The sequence below is a fragment of the Zeus faber genome, assembly GCF_960531495.2.
Source record: "Zeus faber genome assembly, chromosome: 8".
Lineage (NCBI taxonomy): Eukaryota > Metazoa > Chordata > Actinopteri > Zeiformes > Zeidae > Zeus > Zeus faber.
The window spans coordinates 16,454,527-16,479,526 of record NC_137195.1 but is presented as its reverse complement, the minus strand read 5'-3'; the positions used below and the strand labels follow the sequence as shown (position 1 = coordinate 16,479,526).

The 25,000-nt window shown below is 44.4% G+C and overlaps 1 protein-coding gene across 3 annotated transcripts in view; it reads left to right on the top strand.

Annotated features, from left to right (window-relative positions):
* Nucleotides 1-25,000, top strand: part of cadm4 (cell adhesion molecule 4) — a 184,142-nt gene that overhangs the window by 117,095 nt on the left and 42,047 nt on the right. For 2 of the 3 annotated variants that reach the window (XM_080004999.1, XM_080005001.1), the window contains exon 1: nucleotides 20,915-21,139. The exons of the other annotated variant lie outside the window; for it this stretch is intronic. In XM_080004999.1, coding sequence (XP_079861125.1) covers nucleotides 21,049-21,139 — 91 coding nt within the window. In that variant the 5' untranslated portion in view covers nucleotides 20,915-21,048. Of the gene's footprint in view, nucleotides 1-20,914; nucleotides 21,140-25,000 lie in introns of those variants that run through there. 3 annotated transcript variants of the gene reach the window in all.

Here is a 25,000-nt window from a genome sequence, read left to right as displayed (position 1 = left end):
AAGGGCCCCCTTCCCCCAAGCTGTCGAGCCGGTGGGCTGGCCCTTGCACTGTGAACGGCTTGCTCCCTATTGGGACCCAGATCCCACCGAGGAGGTATAGGGAGCTGAGGACCATCTCCCAGCAGCCACTCCTAGTCTGTTGTGGCGCCGCCCCGTCACTCCCCTAACTTTGAATCTGTGAGATAACCACGGCCCATTCGTTTGCATTTTAAGGATTTGAAATGTGGCATTATGAAATACAAGTCCCCTTCAATAAATAAATGTGGAATTATGAAATAAAAGTCCCCTGAAATGAATAAAACATTAATTTTGAAAAACATACTACATACAACAACATACAAAAAAATCACACACAAATGCATCGCCTCTCAATCACACACACAAACCAAGATATAGTTTAGCGTCAACACACCTGGTGTCTTATTTATGAGGGCTGCTCACGGCGGCTGCTGTTTAATTCAATAAACCCCCACTGGGATATTACACTGTTGATTAGAAGAATCAACAGATGCAACAGAATACAACATAGCAACTGACGGCGGGAAGCGCCACAGTTGTCAGTCACGCCGGCAAAGGGACCGAGGCTTCCTCTCACGGCTGGTTTCCTGCCTGCGTGAGCCACCTGCCCCTCGCCGAGTTCAAAGGGGCTCATTTGGGAATTAAGTGAACAAGGGAGATACTATTGGGTAGAGGTGTTTTATTCCAATGTTGTTTTTACTGCGTGCGTCGGCGAGGTGGGGTTGTTTCCGGGGCTGTAGTTGCAGCTGATGAGGCGGTTATACGGTCCGAGACCTTGAAGTGAGGAGGGGGAGGGCTGTAGCTGCACAGAGTACATACATACACACATAGTGTCGACACCCTTTTTTTTTTGGACCGTCCAGCTTCCCTCAGCCTTTCAGTTCCTTTGTGTGTCTCAACATATAAGACTCTTCCCTCTGTTTGGACAGATGCTGTGTGGAGTCTGCTCGCTAATACCGTTTGAACAAGCCTTATTTTGAGAAAGGCAAACAGAGGTTAAGGTGTCCAGCCTCAAATGAGGAATTTGAGCGGGTTTGAAAAACTCTCCTCTGAATTGTTGAACTTCCTTCTCGCTCTCCGCAGGGGCCTGCTTTTGTACCGCCTGCTTTTACACCGCCTGCTTTTTACACCGCCTGCTTTTCACACCGCCTGCTTTTCACACCGTGCAGGAATTTCGCGGCTTTATTCCGCCTGTTCTGTGTAAAAGGTACAAACACCAAACGGGGGGGCATTGATCTGCCGACAGGGGTGTGACGTTTTGATGAAAGTTTTTCATTGTCGACCAATTTTTCATTGGTCGGTTGGTTGAGGGGAAAAAAAATCTGCCCTTTTTGACAGCTGCCTTGTCAAAATGAACCATACAACCTATTGGGGCTGCAGATATTCCTGTATAATCCCATTTGAATGAATGAGTGATGATCGAATATATTCAAATTTTTAACGCTCAAATTTAGAACTCGGGGTTGGGGGTGTGGGCATTACACACACGGTTCGCTGCAGCTCACATTCGCCACACATTTGCCTCCTTTATGGAGAAGTTCCCTCACGGATAAACAATCCAAAAAACTTTTAAAGTCCCGTCAGAGCCTGAAGCATGGAGACGGAATGGGCAATAGCCGAGATGGGCATTAGAGGACCGTTACGGATGCGGTACGGTGCGGTGCAGCCGGCGGCGGTGCACCACCGGCCACTCACAGCTCCGCTGTCAGCAACTCGGCACCGTCCTCACCCGAGGCTACAGCGTTTATTAAATTACATCATTTTAAATAATTCATCATCTGGAATAATGCGTTTATTGAACCAGTGTTATTCTCCTAAACCGTATGTTATGTGTCAAACTAGAGGTTGACGCGGTCGTGTTACACGTCACGCCCCCATGGTCACGGCATTATGCCAGAAAGTCGGCATCCATCTAAAATCACACACTGGGGCGGCATTATGCCGTCTTTGTTTGCTTCAGTGTCAGAAGGCAAAGCCGGCATAATTACGGATCTTCTTTCTTTGTATATTGCGGGATCTCTGTATAAAAGTGGCTCGAGAGGGATGGGGATATGAGGAGGCTTAAGAGGTGTTCTTCTCACACTCTTCGATGTGAAGCAGCGTGTGGTCCGCGGTGTAGCGGTGGTGATGTTTGTGGTCCTTTCACACACACCCAACACCACATTACTTGCTGGGTTTTACCTGCGGTACCCGGGGGGCCTCCATTAGGAACTTTTCCCAGCATGGTTTCCTGGTCGACAACGCTGTGGTAGGAACGGGTTTTCACACGACTGCTTGGAGCTCGTGCATAGGCACTTGAGGTAACGATACAGTGAGTGTAACCCCAGCGATATTTACGGAAATAAACTCAACTTTTCATTATTTCTCATGGCGTAATTAATAAAACAAACCGATTATAGTTGGAGAACAATGAAAATTGTGAAGCTTCTTGCCATAGTATACGGTATAAATAGGAAATCCTTAGATATAGGCAAATATTAGTCAGATTAAGCGCTGAAAACATCTATAATATTATTATTATTATTATTATCATTATAATTTTAATTGCGGTAAAAACGGGAGAATTTGGTAGTGGATGTTGAAAACCTGAGCAAGACCAGATTTCAACATTCACTACCGCATTCTCTTTGTTTGTCCGCCGACTCAATAAAATATGATATATTTTACAACATGTCCACTTGATTTGTCCACTTGAGAGCTCCAATTTCCTACTGCCGAAGCGCTAAACACAAATGGCGGTCACAATGTTTTGTTCGGGCTTGCTTGCCCCTGCCCTCAGCACCTGATGTAAGCCAGTCTTGGTTCTGGTCCAGCAGAGAAGTGGTGCCGCTCTGGAACCAGTTTTCTGGTTCCAGAGCCGGTTCTTTTGCTGTCGAAACGCGAAGAACTGGTTCCAGATCAGGCACCGGCTCCGAAACCGGTCCTCAAAATGGCTTGGTGGAAAAGGAGTAAGTGAGGTGCGTATATACAGTAATTAACGAGGAAGAGGTGGAGGTGCTGTGCTATTTAATGCATGTCAGGCTGCTGGGTGATCCTGTTAATTGCTAGAGATCGGGGGCGGCCTCCCCAGTGCACCCTCCATTACACCACGGTGTCCAGGGGTTGGGCGATCAACAAAACAGGCTTTTTACTCGAAGTAAAATCAAGGGCCGATAGAAAAACAATTAACAGACCAGAAAGTGTGTGTGTGTGTGTGTTTGTGCGTGCGCCTTTGTTTCAATGCATGTTTGAGTCAATCCCGTTCTGCTTATTACAACACGATTAATTGATTAAGGACATGTCATCTCTTTATTGTCATCTATCATGTTATTGTATCATGTTTGTGTGTGTGCCAGACAGAGAGAGAGAGAGTGTGTGTGTGTGTGTGTGTGTGTGTGTGTGTGTGTGTGTGTGTGTGTGTGTGTGTGTGTGTGTGTGTGTGTGTGTGTGTGTGTGTGTGTGTGTGTGTGTGTGTGTGTGTGTGTGTGCGTGTGTGTGTATTCGTTAGTGTGTGTGTGTGTTTGCTGATATGCTGATATGCTAAGTGCACACTCGAGCGAGAGAGGAGAGACATTTTCAATAAAAAATATTAAAACGTCATGAATTAATAAACAAACACTGAGGGGAGATGGATGGGGGGGGGCGGCGAAGTGAGAGAAGAGAAGAGAGAGGAGCAGGAAGAGGCCGGTGTGAAGAGCAACAGTGTCGCGTTGGAATGGTTTGTGTAGAGGCAGTGAGAGCTACCTGGAACACGCCAAACGGCTGTTTTGCACAACATTGAAATGTGGTGGGCATTGGTGCGAGAGAGAGAGAGAGAGGGAGAGAGGGAGAGAGGGCGAGAGAGCGGCCATCAAACAGTCTGTGTAATGTCCGATGGAGCCCATGTGTGAATAGAGTAGGTCATTGTCTGGAGAATTTGCAGCGAGCGAGTTGGCAGGATGTGTTGATGGCGCTTTTCACGACAACTGACAACTTGGCGGCATGTCGTGAATGACCTGTGCATACAATGAATTAGCGCCAAGCACAGGTAAGCGCGTCTCACTGTAGCGCTTTGGGGGGGGGGTATTCATCAGACGATGGTGTATATATAATGTCCGATATTCGATCCAGTCCTTTTACTGCCTCCTGCACGCTCTGTCATCCCTCGGCCAAACCAAACAGAGTATTTCCAGTAGGTGTGAACGCATCTGACATGGACAATCAGCTGTTATATTACAGAGTTTACAGTGTTCATTTGTGCAAACAACTTAATAGAAAAAGAAGGAACGGTTGCCTTGCAGTGGCAACATATTGTAGTTACCAAGGACAGCTGCCTTTCTCACTGATGTCTGTTGTCTGATCTATAGTTCACATGGAAAAATTTGCACGCACACACACACACACACACACACACACACACACACACACACACACACACACACACACACACACACACACATAGAAAGATTACTCCTCTAACACTTTAAAACATGCACATACATAGAACTTGCATAATGACCATCCTGAATGACCTTAGGAAAGACACACACACACACACACACATAAACACACACACACAGTAGAGCTGAATAATTGAGCCGACATACCTACAGTGTATTAAGAATGCTTTAATATGCAGATAGATAAGCAGGAAAAAAACAGAAGCAGAGAGAGAAAAAAGAGAGAGCATACCTTCAAATACAGAGAGCCAAGTTGGGGGTGGGGGGGCGGAATAAAAGAGCGAAGACCGTAATGAAAAAGAGAAAAATGGAAGAACAAAGGTGAGATAGAAGCTTGAGAGTGATATGAGCGCAGCAGAGCAAATCAAAGCAAAATTAAGAACATTTGCATATTTAGATGAGGGCTTCTAGTCAGCCCGTCGAATTATTTCATCTCCATCTTTCATTTTGCGCGACTCCACTTTTGAAAGCAGCCCCAAGGAAACCTCCTCTCCTCTTCTCCGAACACCATCCCTTTATCGAATGCACCCCCTCCTCCCTCCCTCTCTTTGGCTCCTTGACACCCCTCGCTCCTGTCGTTCATTGTCATGGTCGTTACCATAAACTCTTTCTCCATCCGCACTAGAGTATTATGGCCCGGCTCCTGTCAAACAAAATTGACAAGTGACCTTTGACCGATCAGTGACCTTGTGCCTGGGGCACGGGGTGGGACTTCCGTTGCAGCTGTCCAATCAGGAGAGGGCAGGGGCGGGACCTATGCAGTGGTCCTTTGAAGTGGGAAGGGGGTGGGATTTCTGGTGCAGCTCTCCTGTGATGTGAACAATAGTATAGTTGATCTCGTTGGATATCTTTGATCTCTTTGAGGTCATTTCATGACCCAATTCAGAGGTCCTTTGACATGAACATGTGGTTTCTTAATGACCCTCACCCCCCACCCCATGTGACTACCTTACCCTAACCCCATCCCCCCAACCCCAACCCTTATCCCCTACCACAAGTGATGACCCAAATAAAAGCACCTTTTATCTTCCTTTGATGTGAACATGTGGTTTCTTGATGACCACACAATGTCTCCGGGGCCCCACCCCCACCCCCACCCACATGACACAAATTCAAATCTTTATGACATTAAAAGCCTGTGAGAACAGATAGAGAGAACAGGATAGAACACCTAAAACAGTGAAATTGAAGCTGGACATGAAGCAAAACACATATCTATGGTTCCGAACACTCCAAGTAAGGCTATCGCACAGCGGAGAAGGATTCCTCTGGACTGGATGAAGAATAGGGTTGAATAGTTGACCTCACCCAACTCTTTAACTCCAATGATCCAGTGGTGTTAAAGAAGGATTCAAGTTGATTGATAGAAAAAGTGAAATACTGAAATCTCCTGAAATCTAAAGGCTGGCAGGGCATGACTGATGTCTTGACACCTTCTTTGAGATCCGTCCCTAGCTCCGGGCGTACCTACGGGTGCGGATGGGATGACTTGAAGTGTCATGTGATTCAACCGAGGAGCTGCCTAATCACGTCACCATGCTACAGAAAAAGGCCGATGAATATGTTTTCATTCAGTTACCTTTGGACTGACTGGACAGAAACCCTGACAACATCCTTTTAAGCGAGACAGGGAAATTAAATCCATACTGCATGTGGTGGACCTGAATTGAAGTATTTAAGAACATGTAATGTACATTGCTTTCAATGTAAACTCCAATAACGTCGATTCTGGCATTATACAGTTACGCTATTTAAATGTTATGTTAAGGTCTGTTAATCAGTCTGTCTGTTGTTAATCGTTTAAAAATGTTATCAAATTAATTACACAATCACAAATATCAAATAAACACAAATAATTTCAATATAACAATCAGCATATATCAATATTTGCTGGGAAAATCCCCCAAATTAAGATATTTAAATACAAAGAGGTTACATTATTGTGGCAGACGTGTAAAATATTGAATATACATGACAAAAGGTATCTCAGTAGCTAAGTCAATATATTGTTTTCTTTCACTATCTTAAGAACTTCCCACAAAAATATGTGGGTTTTTTTCATTTAAGATACAAATTAAAGGTAACATTTTTATTAGTACTCGTGCAGTTTATTTTCAGAGAATTTTTCAATGAGGGAGAGTAATTACTTATTATGACTCCGTTCCATAGTTCAGTCAGTATTTCTCTGTCATAAAATGCAGAGCAGCACACACTCGTCTCTGTGTGGAATGGGCGGAAAGACCAGGTAGTTTTTGGTGCTTTTGTTGGTTTAATCACCACGAACAGCAATTCCTGCTAAATATCCATAAACATCCATAAACAAGCTCTGATGTTGCGCATGCGGCCATGTTTGCTGTGGAGCAGGAAATAATCAATGAAAAAGAGCACAAGTTCTTTGTTTACTACTTCCTGCTCCACACGGAACTTTCTCTTTATTGCCACCCGTGGTTTCTGAGAATTCTGCAACGGAGAGACGCAGGTATAACCTGTCTTTTATGGGGTCAGGGGGTGAAATTTTATAATTGTGTTATTTTTTATAATTAATTAACAAAATGAATACGGTAAATTGACAGCTGTAGTTTATATTTGCTACTGGTGGGTAAAATGAGACCCATCCCGACCCAAGTACCCATCATTAAAAAAAGAATGCAGTTTTTTAGCAAGTACTCAAATGTTAAACAGGTAAAACTAGACAGAAAAACCAAAATAGTAATACATAACCCACCTGTTGAGTTGAGTTTAATTGAGTTGAAAAGGCTTTTATTTGACCAAGAACGACCTCCTTCTTTCTGATTTGACATTTGTTAAGTAGATTTCACAGACTTATTTGTATTATAGGGTTTAATGAGTGTTAATGTGATTAATTCAGTATTCAATTCAATATATTCCAAAATTTACTGGATATACAGTAAGCTTAAGGTCCTAACAAAGTTATGTTAAGGGTTATAACAGTTTATAACACTTTCTTTATTTATTTGTATTTGTTTTACTTTATAGTTCTCACGGAAGGTATGATGGTTCTGACCGATCGATATCTGGTGAACTTCAGATTAAACTGCCAGTAAAATCAACGTACAGTTGTGCTTGTTGTTACCGAGGGAGCTATGGACTCTATAGCCTTTAATATAAGAAATGTTCAATCAAAATGTAAAAATGTATCCTATTCAATTCAGTATATTCCTAAGTTTTACTTTCTATACTTTAAGCTTATTAGGTCACAACAAAGTTGTAAAATGTAGTAAATAATGTAGAATTTTACTACATCTTAATGTAGTAAAATGTAGTATAATGTACACTTTGACTTTATGTTTCAACACATTTACACTCCATGTTGAACAGTCCAAAGAGTTGTAACACTTTAATCTTACCTTGATTTATATACCGTGGCTATAAATGCCCACAGAGATTTGCAATTTATATGATTACATTTTTTATTTGATTGACAACCCCAATATAAACTAAACATTACATTGAAATAAGCTAACCAAATAACCCTGAAATGTACATTATTACAGTTAACATTGAAAGCACAAATATTTTAATGTGTTTGGAGTGAATGTGGGACACCAGAGAGTTTAGACATGTCCGTGGGATGGGTGGTGGGAGCATTATTAAACATCGTGTGGTTATTTGAAACCAGATGTTTCACATAAAAGCTTTGTTTTTGATCGAGGGACAGCTGCAACCTATTCAAATTCAATAACAACCTCACAACTAAGATCAAAGACACCATTGTTAACTTCAAAGGGTTCAGAGCAATCAAAGAGATCAAAGACACCATTGTGAACATCAGCAGACATCTTAATGCGGTCATTGCGGGACATTTATGACTTAAACGAGATCAATGAGATCAATGGGATAAAGGCAATATTGTTCAAGTCAAAGGATCTCTTAATTAGGTCATTGAAGGACATAAAAGACACCCTTTGTTCGCTTCAAAGGAGAGCTGCAACAGAAGTCCCACCCCCTGACCCCGTCACAGGGTCAAGGTTCAAAGTCATAAACCTGTCATTTTATTTGACATGAGCCGGGCCACAATACTCTCTCTCACACTCGTTCTGCCGATCCCCTGCTTACCCCATGTCTCACGCCGCCCCCTGGGCAAGGTCTGTGCAAGTTTCCTTTTTGGTTTTTGTGAACTTGAGTCCTCTGATGATACTCTATTTCCCCTAGGGGCGTCACAGTTCTCCAAATCCACAATTCGTTTGACTTTCGATTTTAAGGTCATGATTCAATTTTATTTTTTGATTAAAACTTTTCTTTCTACTTTTCTTCAGCACTGACGGCTATGCAATTGTTAGACTATCAAGTCCTGATTTGTAGAAGAAAACCCTTGTTTAACAATAACTAACTTTTATTTGAATAATAACAATTATAAATAATAACAAAAATATGAGAATATTTAAACAAAGCTAAACAGTTAAGAGCTTTATCATAACCTAGACTTTCGAAAAATTATAAAGTAGACTTGCCTAATACACTACTTTTAAGTCACTCACCTAAATAAGCGCAGAAAAACGGATGCTGTTTTTGCCAGAGGGAAACGCTGTTAGTAAAAGTTAAATTACTACCTGTGTCTTGTCTTCTATGTGTACTAAACGCGATCGTCTACATCTCCAGATGTAACGGTATGAGATTTCACAGTACAGTGCGGTATCTACCAAAATACCGCGGTATATGCTATTTCACAGAATTAATTCCCCCCTTTGTTTTCTGTGTGCTCAATTAAGAAATTGTCTATATTAAAAAATAAAAATACATTGTAAAGCCTCTGACGCGGTGCAGCACGGGAAGGCGCTTGTCTCAAATTCACAGGAGAGGCAAAATAAGCAACATATATATCAAAAAGACTTATTTACAGACTTGAAGATAAACTTTAATTCAGCAAAATATTGGCGTAAAGCAGTTCTGCCCCTGTAAACAAGGATGGTGGAACGTGTCTGCTAAAGTGAGAGTGAATTAAAGTTTACATCTTAAATTTTGCAACATAAATCTATACTGTGGGCACGATATTACTATAAAAGTACTATATACCATTACATCCCTTGGTCGAGATCTGTTGGTGAGCGGGTGCAGTGTGTGTTGAGGAATGCGGTGCAACCTCCGGAGCTGACCGCAGCTCGCCCAACTCCAAACCCAATTTCATGAAAGTTGGTTCAGAGCTGGGCAAGCTGCAGTCGACTCTGCGGAGGGGCCTGAACCTCCCAGTGCACACTGCATTTCTTAACCGCCAGATCTTGACCGCCCCAATATGGCGACCATGTCGGACACTATTACCCACAAAAATATGGGAGGTATAGCGAACCTGCTCATTTAGATCGATTTTCAATTTTGAATCGGAATTGTGACACCACTAATCTCCCGGCATGTTTAATGTATTGCAGCAAGCGGTCAAGAGGCAAGAGCGTGTGTGTGCGTGTGTGGGCGCGTGCGTGGGTGCGTGCGTGCGTGTGTGTGTGTGTGTGTGTGTGTGTGTACATATACAGGTTTGTTGTTGTGTGTTTGGTTGGGTGAGCCTTTGCAGCTCATACGTAAAACATAACCACGGTGCGTTTGTGCGGGTGCCAGTGTGCCTGCCGGCATAAAAGGTTGTGATGTTCTCTAGGTGTTAATTGGCTGAGGGGGTTCGTTAATATTCTCCTTGCGAGCTCGCTCGTCAGGAACAGAGCTGGCAAACTGATGAGTGTGTGATTTTCCCTCGGGGGAGGGGAGAGAGAGAGAGAGAGAGAGAGAGAGAGAGAGAGAGAGAGAGAGAGAGAGAGAGAGAGAGAGAGAGAGAGAGAGAGAGAGAGAGAGAGAGAGAGAGAGAGAGAGAGAGAGAGAGAGAGAGAGAGAGAGAGAGAGAGAGTGTTTTACACACTTTTATTCAACACATGGTGGGATCTAATGATTCCAGTGGCACAAGCACAAAGACACTGGAAGAAAATTCAATGAACAAATGAATGGATAAATAAATAAATAGATAACATACATATTAGTAATAATGATATAGTAATCATAATACCAACAAAAATTAAGTAATAAATAAAATAATAATAAAAAAACATAATAAACCACAATGAAGAAAAGGCCCTGAAGGGGAAAAAAAGAAACCCATTTATATCACCACACCAAGGAATCAGCCAAACACAGTGCAAAAGGTCACACTTCCCTTTCAAATAGAGCAAAGTATGTCCTTGCAGCACCACAGTTAGAGAGAGCGAGAGAGAGAGAAACATGAGTCACTTGGGTCAAATTCTCATCACCGTTAGGAGTGTCTAATACAAAATTAATTGTCATCCAAATAATTCTAAATAAAATATTTTTAGCGTTTTTTTGTTTATTTTGATTGTATTTCATGTCGTTATGATAGAATGGCCTTATAAGTGTAATAATACATATCGGTGTTATGAGGTAGAACCATTTCTTGACATTTGCCTCGACCCAACTGAGTAAAATTCACCTAATTCCAATTTTATTTGTTGCAACGTTTGTGCAGTAGCATTGGGTTATTGATTTTACAAAATGATCGCAGTCAGTGCAAATAATTGCAATCAAGGGGTTGGGTTATAATTGTGACAGCTCAACCCACCGTCTCACACACACACACACACACACACACACAGACACACACACACACACACACACACTCACTCACTCACTCACTCACTCACTCACTCACTCACTTACTCACTCACACACACTCACAAACACATGTGCACACACACACACACACACACACACAATCAAGATCATCGCCTGCACCAGCCTTGTGTTGGGCTTTTCAGCAATAGGTGTTTTCATACCAAACAGTTCGGGGGAGTCCTTGAGGGAAACTAGGAACTGTGGAGCTCTCCCGAGAACCATATACCCTCGTGGGCTTTTTTTTCTGGTTGCATTCGCACTGCCATTAGGAACTCCGAAGTACCGTTGAAGTGACGTAAGCCGATGGGCTTTCAGCATGACTTCCGCGTTCCGTGTTGTATTTCGTCGACAGACTTTAACTTATTTCAACTAATCAGTCCAACAAAATGTGTTTCTGAACAAATTTGAGGCGAGAAATATGGAATGCATTTGGTGAATCTTCACTCATATTAGATCTACAAGATGAGATGCTCCAACTTGCCCTAAGGCAAGGGCACGCTTGTTTAATTCAATTAATGTGGGGAAATTAAATAAAATAAATACATCTACAATGAAAAAAATATATATATTGTTCTGTTTTTTTATTGGTGGCGAGTGTACGTGGGTCGGTCCCCGCCCAGAGTGACGCGGCTTGGTTGGGGCACACTGACGACAGTCTGCCCCGGTCGAGGGTCGGGCCCAGTCCGCCGAGTCTGGGGCGAGATCAGGGCAGAGGTGGCGCTGTTTTTTTTTTTACTATAGGTGTTAATGTTTTTAGGTTGTTGGTTGTTAAGCTTTTACACAGGTTTTTAAATATGCCAGTTGCCGGCGCTGCATTGGCTTGTGTTCGACCCTGCCCTGGAGTATGAGCTAAAGATAGTCCCTCAAGAACGGAGTTCTAAGCACTACGACTGTTCGTAGTTCCTGCAGTGCCGACACAAAAAAAGTCAACGGTTCCTCCAAAAGTTCTAAGACCTATCAAAAGGTTCCTGCAGTGCGAAAACGCCTTCTTAAACAAGTTCTTACTTTAATGATGGGTTAGCTGAGGGGTGAATTCACGAAAGGATTGCGCTGCTTTGGCGGCCTCTAAACCTGCGCAAAAAAAATGCGAGCGTCTAATTCACAAAGCACCCGCAAATGGTGAAATGCGCCCCTTTTAATGCAAATGAGCCTGGTTGCAAAAAAACGTCCACTTCACAAACACCGGCGCTAATATCCACACACCGTTAGAGTGAAAATATCAGCGTCTGCAGAGACCTGGTGATAACTGCACGGGGACCCAAAAAAAAAAAAAAAGGCAGCGCTGTGCGATCGTCTTCAGAGAGCTGGTGCAATTGAAGCGCATTTCACGCCCCGACTTTCCAGTGATCTGTAGATAATATTTTGACATTATTATTATAATTATTATTGCTGTCACGACATCTGAAGGTAGCGGAACAGGCAGTCCGTGGTGGATTTTTAAAACGCACAGCAAAAGCAACTTGTCGAAACGTTGAATAATTTATCGTACAAAAAAGGCGCTACAAACGTCGACAAAAACGGCTCCATTATTCCTATTAAACTCAAATGAAATCGGAAAAAAAGGGTTGTAGGGAATAGGGATAAAGTGGTCAAAATTGCCATTGAACCACAGATGGAATCGAACCTCATAGGACCAGTGGCGGCGGTGTTCGGCGCGCACTGGAAAAAATAAACTTTGTGGTAGAGTAAAATATATTAAACGAACTGCCATCATTTCTACATTGCTATATTGTGATTGAGTGAGGACTAGAATTTTTTGAGTAAACATTTAAATATATACACATTTTATTCATGTAATAAATAAACTGTCATCATTTCTACATTGTAATATTAAGATTCAGTGAGAACCAGAACAGAACTAGAATTTGAAAATAATGGAAATTGTCCGGCGCCCCGGGGGGGGTCGGGGGGAAATTTACTGAAGCCTGATCATTCGTAAAACAGGCCTAGAGCAGTGGCCTGAATGCGTAATGACTGAATGCAGACCCCCCCCCCCCACCCAATCCGTTCTGTGTGAATTCGCCCCTGGGTTTTGTCAGCGTAAAATGCAATGTGTCATGTGAAGGAATGGTGAGACACGGTTTTCCTGGTACATCAGATTGGACCTAGGATCTACAGTATCAGGCTTTCTTGGCGTCTTCCATGGTGACAAAAGCTGGCCCGCATCCTAGCGTTCTGGAACGCCTCGGCGCCCGGACCGCTGCTACACTCCGCATGAGAGCAGAGAGGCGTGGTGGAGTTTGGCGCGGTGGGGGAGCAGTTGTCGTTGTCACGCCTTCCTCTAGCTTGGTCGCTGCTGACGCAGCCAGGGAACGCGCCGGTGATCCAGAGAGGTTTTCACAGCCGGCGTACAAGCAGCACCTCTGCAAATGTTGTTCTTGCGAGGGTTGTCAAGTACGCGGCGTCTACCAAAACCCGGAGCAGCGTCTTACTGCGTCTCTGGGAGGGGAGACGCCGCGTGGATAATGAGTGTGGCTCTCTCCAGGCTGCGGCGCGGCGCGGCGCGGCCGGTCGGAGGGAAAGCGTCTCCTTGATGCAGCAGGTAGCTCTGCGTGCGTAAACATGTTGCATAAGCTTTGACTTATTATGTTAGTGTGTGTGTGTGTGTGTGGGTGAGAGGTTGCAATGTTAATGCATAAAACCCGTCAGTGTTATTTATTCTTGCATTTAATATTTATTCAAGTATTAATGCATGTATGTAAAGAGCAAGGGGGCAGGAGCGCCGCGGAGTAGCTCCTGTGTTTTCCAATGAGCCAGCAGCCTCCGTGGCCCCGGCCTCGACAGGCCCCGGCTGGGAAGCCGCTCGGTGTTCCTCGGGTGACTCACCAACACTGCTAATGCCTCGAGCATCTCTGCAGCATCATTTTGGGCGTGATGTCGCCGGCGTGCTTCGGACAGCTTTGGAACTTTGAACTTGGAAGATTCCTGCGTCTGCCCTCACAGAAACAGGAGGAGCGGGGAAAAACCCGGGTTTGCCGGGACCCGGCTTAAACAAAAAACAAATTAATTGCCGTACAATATGTGCGGCTGGGTTTATATTGGAGATGAAATGCGCCGGCCACTTCCCACTGAATGCCCCTGATGACGGCTTGACACACAGGGACGCAAGGCTGTTACCGTCCTAATGAATTGGATTTTCTCAGTACATCGTGCTCCTGTTATTCTCCATCTACGTAATCAGCCGCGGGCCGAAGCGTCTGGGAGTGAGGCGTTCCGGAGAGCTCCGTTGAGTGAGTGAATACAAGGCGCTGCCATTGATTTCCCGACTTTGCATGCGCTCATTGCGCGGCGAGCGTTTCGCCCGGCGACAACAGGTCGGCGCACGTGATTCGGCGTGACGTCCGGAAAGAGGAGCCACGCTTCCAACTTCACCCTTTTCTTGTGTCGCCCGCTCTGCCTGCAAAACCTTAGGAACGGACCATGCCAAGAGAAGAGCAAAAACCAGAAAAAGCAGGGGAATGGACTTGATAACTCATTCCAGAGGTTCAGTGGCGGTTCCAGCGAATGCATTTAAATAGTGAGATAAATCAAAACCTTTATTTTGAGGTTTGATTTTTTTTTGGGGGGGGGGGGGGTTTGCAGATCCAGAGGCACTGGTACCGCCGCTAGAAAGTGTGACTTGTTTGGGTGTTGTTTCGGTTGCATATCGACGGCTTTGCCCCGGGAGAACGTCGGCGGTGCGCGAGCGGGGGAAGCGGGCTAAGCCGCGCCTCCAGGAGCTCCCGACAACAATAGTGCCCACAGATCGAGGGGCTGTGACTTTTCTAATTAGAGGGTTCACGGCAAACCCGGGCGGATTTAGCTGCTGCTCGGCCCTGGGCGAGCACCAAACGGTCAAGCAAATATGAACCCGGGAAGAGAAGTGATAGAAGACAGAGAGAGAGAGATGAGAGGAGAGAGGAGAGAGAGAGAGAGAGAGAGAGAGAAGAGAGAGAGAGAGAGAGAGAGAGAGAGAGAGAGAGAGAGAGAGAGAGAGAGAGAGAGAGAGAGAGAGAGAGAGAGAGAGAGAGAGGGGGGAAGCGGGAAAGAGGGCGTTCTCAGTGGTGATGCACAGGTGATCTGCTTTTCCATCCTCGCCTCGGGCGTTTTTTGGTGTTTGGGTGCCAAATTCCAGGGATTTAGTCTGTCAGTCCCTGTGAATTACCGTAAGGTCTGCTTAATATTTTCCTGGGAATGTTTGAAACTTCACCATTAAATAAATGAAGACATGAGAGGAGGGAACAAACTGCCAGTCCCAACACGACATGGCTGCAAGAATAAAAAAAAAAAAAAATAGAAATAAAATAAATCTACAAAATAAACATGAAGCTTTTTGCAAATGCCAGTTTGGCTCCCATACGCAGTTTGATCTCGGGCACGTGGGCGTAGCGCTGAGGAATACCTGCCGGTGTATAACCGCGGATAAAACGCAATTCACGCCTGTGCGTTGAGCGCACGGGCTAATGCATGTGATTTAACACGCAGACGTAGATCTCAACCACGCTCCGCACTCCGACGTGTACCGCTCAAACCGCATATCCCCCCCCCACCCCGGCGGGGGAAACTCATCTAATTCATCTGAACCCTTTTAGAACCGTGTGCCCACATCCCCGCCGCCAACTAATAATACCCTGCTCCACCCACACCGCCCCCAGATACAAAACGCTCCCAACCCACTCACCCGTCGCACCTCCAGGGACGGAGGAAATAAATTCCACACTTCCGCTTACCCAAGAAAGCGCCTTAAGGACAAAGAGCAATTTAATCTGGGATAAGCCTCCCGATAGAATCTCTGCATTAGCCCTCCGCTCCTGGTTCACAGCTATCCCATCAACCTCCACCACCCCCCCCCGCCCCCCGGCAACCTCCGCCCGACTCCCCCTCTTTCGTTCTGTTCTTTTCTTTTTTTTTTTTTTCTTTTTTTTTTGGGGGGGGTAGGATATCCATCAGTGCGGTGTCACCTCGGGTCCTCTGCCCCGTGTCCTCTCTCCCGGACACCACCCCTCCTCTGTTTTATCATTTATTCTCTCCTCCTTTTCTCAGATTCTCTCTTTTGTCCCTCTTTGCTGTTTGTTTTCATTTTTTCATTTCATTTCATTTTTCATTCTCTTTTTTTACTCCATCTTTCTGGTCTCTGTCGACTTAACCCTGCTCCTGGTGGAAGGTAGCCCCATCTGTCTTTTCCTCCTCTTCTCCTCTTCCCTCCTCTTCTCTTCTCCTCTCCTCTTCTCTTCTCTTCTCTTCTCCTCTTTCTCTTCTCCTCTTATCCTCTCCTCTGCCCTCCTCTCCTCTCTTCTCTTCTCTCCTCTCCTCTCCTCTCCTCTCCTCTCCTCTCCTCTCCTCTTCACTTCTCTTCCTCTTATCTTCCTTCATCACTTCTCATTTCCTCTTCTCTCCCTTTTTTCATCACATCATTTCATCCTCCCTCATTTATTCTCCTCTCCCCTCTCCCCCTCCGTTTCTCTCTCCTCCTCTTTTCTCTCCTCATTCCCTATGCTTCTCCTCTTTTTTCCACCCCCGTCATCCCCTCCTCTCTTGCCCCCTTTGCCCCCGCCCCCTTCACCATGCCTCCCATGTCCCCGCTCCCCATGCTGGTACATATATATTTGTATCTGAGTCGCCTCCCTGTCGGCTGCTTTAATGGCGTCGCTATTAAACGCTGGCACGACCTCCTCGGCATCCTTAAGCAGGCGGGATCCTTGTAAGGCTGTTTGAGTGCTTTAATATTTCCGGCACGCTGCTGACTTAAGCCCCTTAAGTGCTTTGGCAACACTTATTCCACAGTGGCACCAATGAAGCCCATTAAAATTTTGATTTGGGTGAGGGAGTGAGGGTGAGAGAGAGAGAGAGAGAGAGAGAGAGAGAGAGAGAGAGGAGAGAGAGAGAGAGAGAGAGAGAGAGAGAGAGAGAGAGAGAGAGAGAGAGAGAGAGAGAGAGAGGAGAGAGAGAGAGAGGGGGAAAAAGAAGAGAAAGGGGGTAAACATAGGGAGAGCGAAAAAAAAGGGGGGATGGATTACAAGGGATACAAGTTGCCCTTTTTTTTTCCTGCCTCCCTTCCTTCCCGCATGCACTGCGACAAAAACAAATATACCCATCAGGGGGAATTGCCTGCGCAGGGACCTTGTACACAACACACACACACACACACAACGACACACACACACACACACACACACACACACACACAAACACAACACACAACACACACACACAGAAAATATAATCATTTGTACTCTGTGTTCCTCAGTCTGTTTCATTAAAAGTTGTTTGATGAAGTGCTTTGATTTTTATTTATTTTTTTATAAAAAAAAAAAAAAAGAAAAAAAAAAAAATGTAACCCCCAAACTCCTCCCCGTGAGCTGTTGGAACCTCGGCCACAGTCATTTTTCAGTCACGAAGCTGTACGTTTTCGTCACGACGGTTTCTCGTCTCGTCAAAACAACCCTGCGTCGCGGTCAAAGCAAACGCAGTTTCCCTCGGACTGCTCTGGAATACGCTCTGGGAGGCAGCTGGCGGCACGGGCGTAGAGAATAACTGTAACATTGATAGAGACCAGACGGTATAAGGAAGATGGGGCTGGGGTGGTGGTGGTGGTGGTGGGTTAGGACAGCTGCATACACCCATGCATTATGCATTGGCTCTATGTTTGAATTTTTTTCAATCAAATCTTCTTTTACACATGCCTCCGCCACACAGACCCAGAATAAGTGGCAAGGAGATGGATGGATGGATGTTTGTACACACTCTGACCTTTACGTTACTGACTTATTACAGCCAGTCTTGAAACATTTGTAAAGCTCGCTCTAAAATCTCAAAAACTCCATGACCCCCTTTTTTGTGGTTCTGCTAAACGCCCAAATACGACTCGCATACATCTTGTCGGCAGCGCCGCGCACAATGCAGCAGTCTTATGTTCATCTCCTTAGAAAAAACCCACTTTTTGCTGAAAGGTCCTTGGCAGCGGCTGACGAGGGCTAACAAACAGACAGCTATGCGCCCCGCCGGAGGGGACACAGAGATCACACACACACACCCGCACGTGCACGCAGAAAACACACATTCAGACACAGCCACACACTGCCCCTGTTTGTGATCTCAAAGACGGCCATTGTTGCTTACGAATTGCTGCTCCACCAACACACACTCAATCCCTACCTTCACAAAAATAGCATGCAAAATATGCCCCCCCCCCCGCCCCCCCCGCCACACACACACACACACACACACACACACACACACACACACACACACACACTGGTCCAGAGTGGAAGTGTGCGGGGGGGGGGGTTGACCAGGGTTATATAAACTGGGCTGAGGAGGGTGAGACAGATAGACGGATGGACGTATGTGATCGACCGCTGACGGGACGTTTGGGGAATACCGCAATTTCAATAAACACAGAGCGGGGAAGGCAAAGAAGGACGAACCGGGAGCTGCAACCTGCTGAGGACTGAAGGAGAAGCTGGGGAGGGAGAGACAGAGGGGGCCGGGGAGAAGAGGCAGAACGAACGGATAAACACAATTTAAGAAGAGCAATTTGGACAGAGGAGGGCGAATAGACTTTGTTAGCCTCCGCCCGCCAGCGGTCCCCGGCACGCTGGGCCCCCGGGTGCCGTCGCCAACGACGGCGACACGGGGCAATTTTCTCTGGTGTTGGCCGAGTCGACCGCTGAAGTCATTGGTGTGGCCGGGAAGATTGGTGACTGTCGCCCAAGTTGTCAGAGCTGTTGTTGTCAGAGCTCATTGTGTTTGTAGTAGAGAGAGAGAGAGAGAAACAGAGAGGGGGGGAGTGGGGCGGGAGAGGAGGAGTGGAGAGACACAGAGAGGACAGTGTGTCGCAATTTTCGGGATGACACACACGCTTGGTTCCATCAGATAGTGTTCAGTGAGGTGTGGTGCCGCAGTCCGTCACGCTCCATACTGTGCTGCGCGTGCACGCACCACACTCACTCACGCACACACACACACACACACACACAGACACACACACACGGACTCAAAGACACACACTTAATCGCACGGACTACCCAACACACACCACACACACACACATACTAACACAGATCCAAACACATTGCACCGTAGAGCCACACAAACACACTGACATTACATGCTCTTGGGGACTGATGCTCGCATTAAGCCCTGCCAATCAGCACAGCTCCACACCCAACCAACTCCCAGTGGGAGTTCGGTGTGCGAACCTTTGTGTGTGTGTGTGTGTGTGAGGCAGTGTGTACGTGAGCGTAGTGTGATGTACATCCAGTCGTTGGCTATAGCCGGCGGGGCATGAAAGCAGGTTCGATGGCGTATGATTGTCCCTGCAGTTTAATAGCTTGTGAGCGTTGTTGAGTCGGATTTATTTATTTTATTTTTTTTTTGTTTTGCAGCCACAGTAATATAACTGTCCACCGGTGACACAGCAATTTCGTGCGGGCGTAGCGTGGCAGCGGATTCCCCCAGACAATGTTTTAGGACGCAGCTTTTTCTTTTCTCTTTTGTTTTTTGTTTTTTTCTTTTGAAAGAAGCGGCGCCAGATATAAATGTCTTGAGCGGCCATAGCTGCCGTTGTCCGGTCCGCTCTGTGCGTCCAGCGGATGTTGTCGTCCTTTCTCCTCGCAACGATAGTCGGGGCTTCCAACGCCCGCGGAGTTTTTTTGACCCCGGCGCAACTTCCGATTGAGTTTTCACCAGGGGGGCTTCTTGCCTCTCTTCAAAGGGGCCCCGGCCCGTTCGTGCGGAGCTCAAAAGATCACATTGTCTGTTTTTGTGTTTGCTGGCTGCGCTTGTAGACAAGGAGTACTAAAACTCTGTTTGGCTCATTAAAATACAATATGTTTGTAAGGGAACGAGCATCGTTGGCCTAGATTCCCCGTCCTTAGGGGAAGCGCGATATAGATTGCTCCATTTTGACAAAGTTGGGCTGACAGTCGGTTAAGATGAATTGGGAAAGTTGAATTGGCCTGTAAGATACTATTCCAGCGTTTGGCAGAATGAAATATTGTTTTATTGATATTTTCATTTTTTTCCCCCAGAGCAGCGCGGTTTGTGCTGTTTGACCCGTGCTAGACAAGCACTCTATTAAAGAGATTTGTTGATATGGCTAATTGTGTGGCTGGTTAAAGGATCCTGCTTTTTTCAGATCGGACGCAGACGATGCAGCCGAGGCTGTTCGGCGGTGAGTTTATTCATTCGTCGCTCTTTCTGCTGATTGCATAGCCGCTATTAGCGAGGGCCTTTGTGGTTTTGACAAAAGAGTTCTGTAGTTATGTCTTGGTGGCTTTTCTGTATTGCTCTTCCAGATTATCGATGTAAGAGGGTGAGAATTTGCGCCCTTGGGAGGCTCAAACCGCAATAGCAGGAAATAGTTGCCGTTCTTCTCCGGTTCCCCCGGTTGGTATTTTCCGTTGTTGTTTTGCCAAGAGGAGACTGAGCTCCAGTAAAGCATCTGGACGGTGGGGGTCCGGGGCCAGTTCTCTGGAAGGCAACACAAAGGTTTTTAAGCCCACAGTGGAAGGGGTTGTGGGTCCCAGTGTCTCGGCATCACAGCATGCATTGTGGTGCGGCCTCTCAATCGGCGGCTCTGTTCGCGCTCTGAGTTCCAGCCAAACCTCTGTGCATTATGTGCCGGTCCATCCTGCAACACAGCTCTGTGGTGTGCCACCAATAAAGCCACACGCATAGTGCCCCCTTTCTGTAGGCGTTAAATTTCTGTTCTGGTTAAATCGAAATAAAGTCGGGCAGTTTTGTGTCTGTGTGTGTTTGTGCGTGTTTTTTGTGCATCTCGGTGCGTGACTGTGTGTGTGTGTGTGTGTGTGTGTGTGTGTGTGTGTGTGTGTGGAGTTGCTGGGCAGCGGTGCAGCCAGGGTCACAGAAGAGCCATTGATCAGACGTGCATAACTGAGCACGTGTGCGTGCACGCACACACACACACGCACACACACACACACACACACACACACACACACACACACACACACACAGGAGGAACACACACAGCATCCCAAATACAATGCGGCCTGTCCAGATCTCCGTCCTTGTCCGCCTTCGTGCCGCCACCGTCTCCTTGTGCTGCTTAGTCCTGGTCCTGCTCTCCATCACTCGTAAGTCACCCACAGATATGGAACCTATTTCAATGACCTGTATTTAGTGCAAGGCAATACATGGATATCATGATATGACATATTTCTTCTCCCTCTGCTGTCTAACATACTTTCATTACAAAAAAGACAACTCCCTAATTCTACTAGAACTGCTTGTTTATACCGGATGTTTAGCTGGCTGTGACTGTGACACACAGTTTAATACTGTAACAAATGTACTTATTGTCAGTGGCTTTGTGCAAAAGCTGCTGCTAAATGACATAATGTAATATATGACTAGATATCATTCATCATTGTTTTATCTTGATGTAGTTAAATGTTATCTCTCAGGCTGCGTTGCAGTAAAGTAATGGAACATTCTGAACCTCATACACTGTTCTCGCTGTTCTGATGAATGTTTCTACCTGCTTGCTCGTAATATCCCTGTTACCCGTGATTGTTTCTCAGATATTTCTTGCGCATCCCCAAAATATAGTGAAATCCAATCTCAAATTATTCATCAAAAACATCTACCTGCAGTATATTTGAAATATGTTTTCATCCACAAAAAAACAAGATGGAAGGGTCAAGCATAAAAAAATATATATATTTAAAATACTTAAAAAAAAAAACAGCTAAACTACTTTTCGAGGATAGACTAAATGAAATGCTGCTCAGACTTTTTCCTCTCCCTCTAGCCTGCTTTAGAGTTGCCGCAGCCATAGTGCTCATTAGTGCTATAAATGGCGATTTTGCGTGTACCTCCAAACTTTATGGAACTCCGCGTCGTGCGCTTCAGGTAATTCGAGATGGACGCGTCCGAAGGAAGGTTGTGTGAGGAGGTCTGCAGGTCCAATCTGTACCTGACTGAATCCATGCGTGACCACAAAAATAACCAGATGCCGTTTGCTTCATGGAAGCAGATCGTGCTGTCTCTTGTTTTTTGAATACCTTGGAATTTCTTAATATTGTTTGTGATATTGATATTGAGAGGAATATTGGTATTATCCCGAATAGAAAACGAAATACACAGATCCATGACCAACACGTCAGACATTAAAAGAAAGTCACTTTGGCTGATTTTCTTTTGTATTTTTTGGCTTGTATACAGTCTCTATCCTTTCATGTTCATTGTAATGCTTTAATGACCCCAAGTGAACGGCGTATTAATATTTGTATTATTCAGTATTTGTTACATTGTCTGAATTGGTACCTGGTACTGTTACCTTAAGTGTAGAACTCGGAATATCGGCAGTGGAGAAACCTGGTCTCACGCTTTTTCGTAGAATTGAAATTCATTTATAGGTGAAAAATGAAATACATGTGTTTCTAGGGGTTAACAACTAGGTTAACATATTGAAGTAGGGTCCACTGAGAAATTTCAGTGGACCCTCAACTGAGATATTGACCTTTGGACCTTGAGCCCTTAACTAGTAATTAAAAGAGGTACCAAAATAGGGTCAAGTGTTTTGGACAGCTGTGGACATGTACTTTTAGAGGGTTGTAGTAGCAATAAGGGGGCCACTTAATATGGCCTAACAATATAATTCAGGGATTTGTAAATTACATTGTGTAAATTCTGACAACGTAGATATTCCCTGAGCAAACTGACCCCAAGTAACACGTGCATATCACCCATAAATTAGTTTCATTTTTAGGTTTATAATAATACAACTACCTTGCCCATGAGGCAATTGTATCAAGATGCATAAAAAAATGGCGCAGAATTATAGTTTTTGTAGTTGGCTAGGTAATGGTTTCAAACGTTCTAAAATAATTGCGTTTTGCAAATTACATCTGTAAATTCTGACAACGTAGGTATATTCCCCGACCAAATAAACCCCTAGTCACACATGTCCCTAGTAATGCATGTCGTTTTCTACCCATAACTGTTGGAATCTGGTGTTTTTGATCCCAAGTAGGGCGAGGTCATTTTTCAGTTTTTTACAGATTATGAAAGTGCAGATTGTAAGCTTTCAAATGATTTGTCATACATCAGAATTATTTGCAAAAAGAAGACGATACGCTTATTTGAATGTTGGTGTACCTAAACTCCTCTCGCAGAGAAAATCCCCCTCAAAGATCCAGAAGTTTTTCAAACTTTAGAGGCAGGAAATGGGTGGGATCAATAGCTAATTAACTCCACCCCAACCACTCCCCCACTAGACTACATGTCATTATCTGTCAGGAAAAAAACTTGCAGGGCTGACATCTTTAAATTGCTAAATATAAATTTAAGGAAACTTTAATTGCAAATGTAAGCACAAATGTAAATCTTATATTATAGGCTAATTAAGCCTAATATATTAAGCCAAAATGTATATAACGTTTTTAATCCGATAGATATAGTAGGCAAAGATCTTGCCTAATCCCAAATACCAGCACAATTGTGATGTGATTAATGACAAAAATAGGATATAAATTCTTTGTAATTTAGTTTCTTTGGTAATTTAATATAAAAAACCCCAGATCATATATAATATGAAAAGAACAGTATAAGATGGATGAAATTAGACACTAAAACAAGCACAACCAACTTAAATTAAATACAATTAAAGTGTGTAAGGTGTGTATATGAGTGAGTATGTGTGTAAGTATAAAAAATAACACATGAAGATACATGATAGTCTCCCTAAATATGTTATTTATTAATTTTTTGTTAACATTTATTCATTTATATAATATTTTCAAAAAAGTTTCACAATAAAAACGTAAATAAAACAAGTACTATAGTTCCTTATTTTTGCACAGAATAGCTACAAACAGTGTTTTTCACACACAAATAATAATAGTGAAATAACTTATTGAAATAAAACCTCACAGTCAGACCAGTGTGTGTGTGTGTGTGTGTGTGTGTGTGTGCCTTCGCTTTGTGAACGGAAGACGGCAACTTAAACAAACAAGGCGACATGAAACTGTAAAACTTGGCTATAAAAGAACGGTTCATCACCCAGCGAGACTCGCTTCCCTTCGTTCCTACAAAAGAGCCGCTCAAAACAATAGGATCGTTTGTGAACAACCCAAAACTACAGAACAATAGCGGAGTTCCGTTTCGAGGCTAAACTACACATCACTAGATACGATCACACAGTCCCTCAACATAAGCAAGACGTATCCTGGATATCAAACTCACCCGAGTACAAAGCAGGAAGTGTTGCGGCAAAGCGATAGCACTGTGAATCACGTATGTTGTTCTGTGAAACTTTCGTTCATCACAGATCGAAATAGATTAATGAAATAAAGATGAATATATTGATAAAAATAGATTGATTATTCATAGATGTTAGTATAGTGCCCAAAACAAACATGTGTCTGTTGTCTGCTGCCGCTGGTTTGTTTTTGGGAGGCGTTTGAGCCGAAACTCTGGAACAGTAGCCGGTGAAACCAAAGATGCCAATCGATCACCAGGCCCTTTCGTGTTGATTTGCGGGGACTTGACATGTGCCGACTTGATAAACCTTTCACCAGACGCTGTCACCAATTAGTTTATTTTTTAGGTTTTTAATAATGCAAGTACTTTACCACTGAGGCAATTGCATCAAGATGGATAACAAAATGGCGCAAAATTGTAGTTTGTGTTGTATTTAGATTTAAGGTTTAACGTTAGGGTTTCAAACATTTATAAATAATTGCGGAAATATATCACAATTTGTATAATAATTTGTTATTGCTCCTGTAGAAGCCACAAGTCTGTATAAGATCAACCTTGTTTTAAGAAAAACATGTTTTATTACCGATGTCATGGAAACTAAACTACCCATAATCCTAAGTGTAACATCTCTGATTGGTGGAGCTCGCTATTACCATGGAAATGTTTACCGCACTGGCTGATGGGTACACAGGCAGCAAACTCTGACATTTAAATTCAGTAACTATGTATCT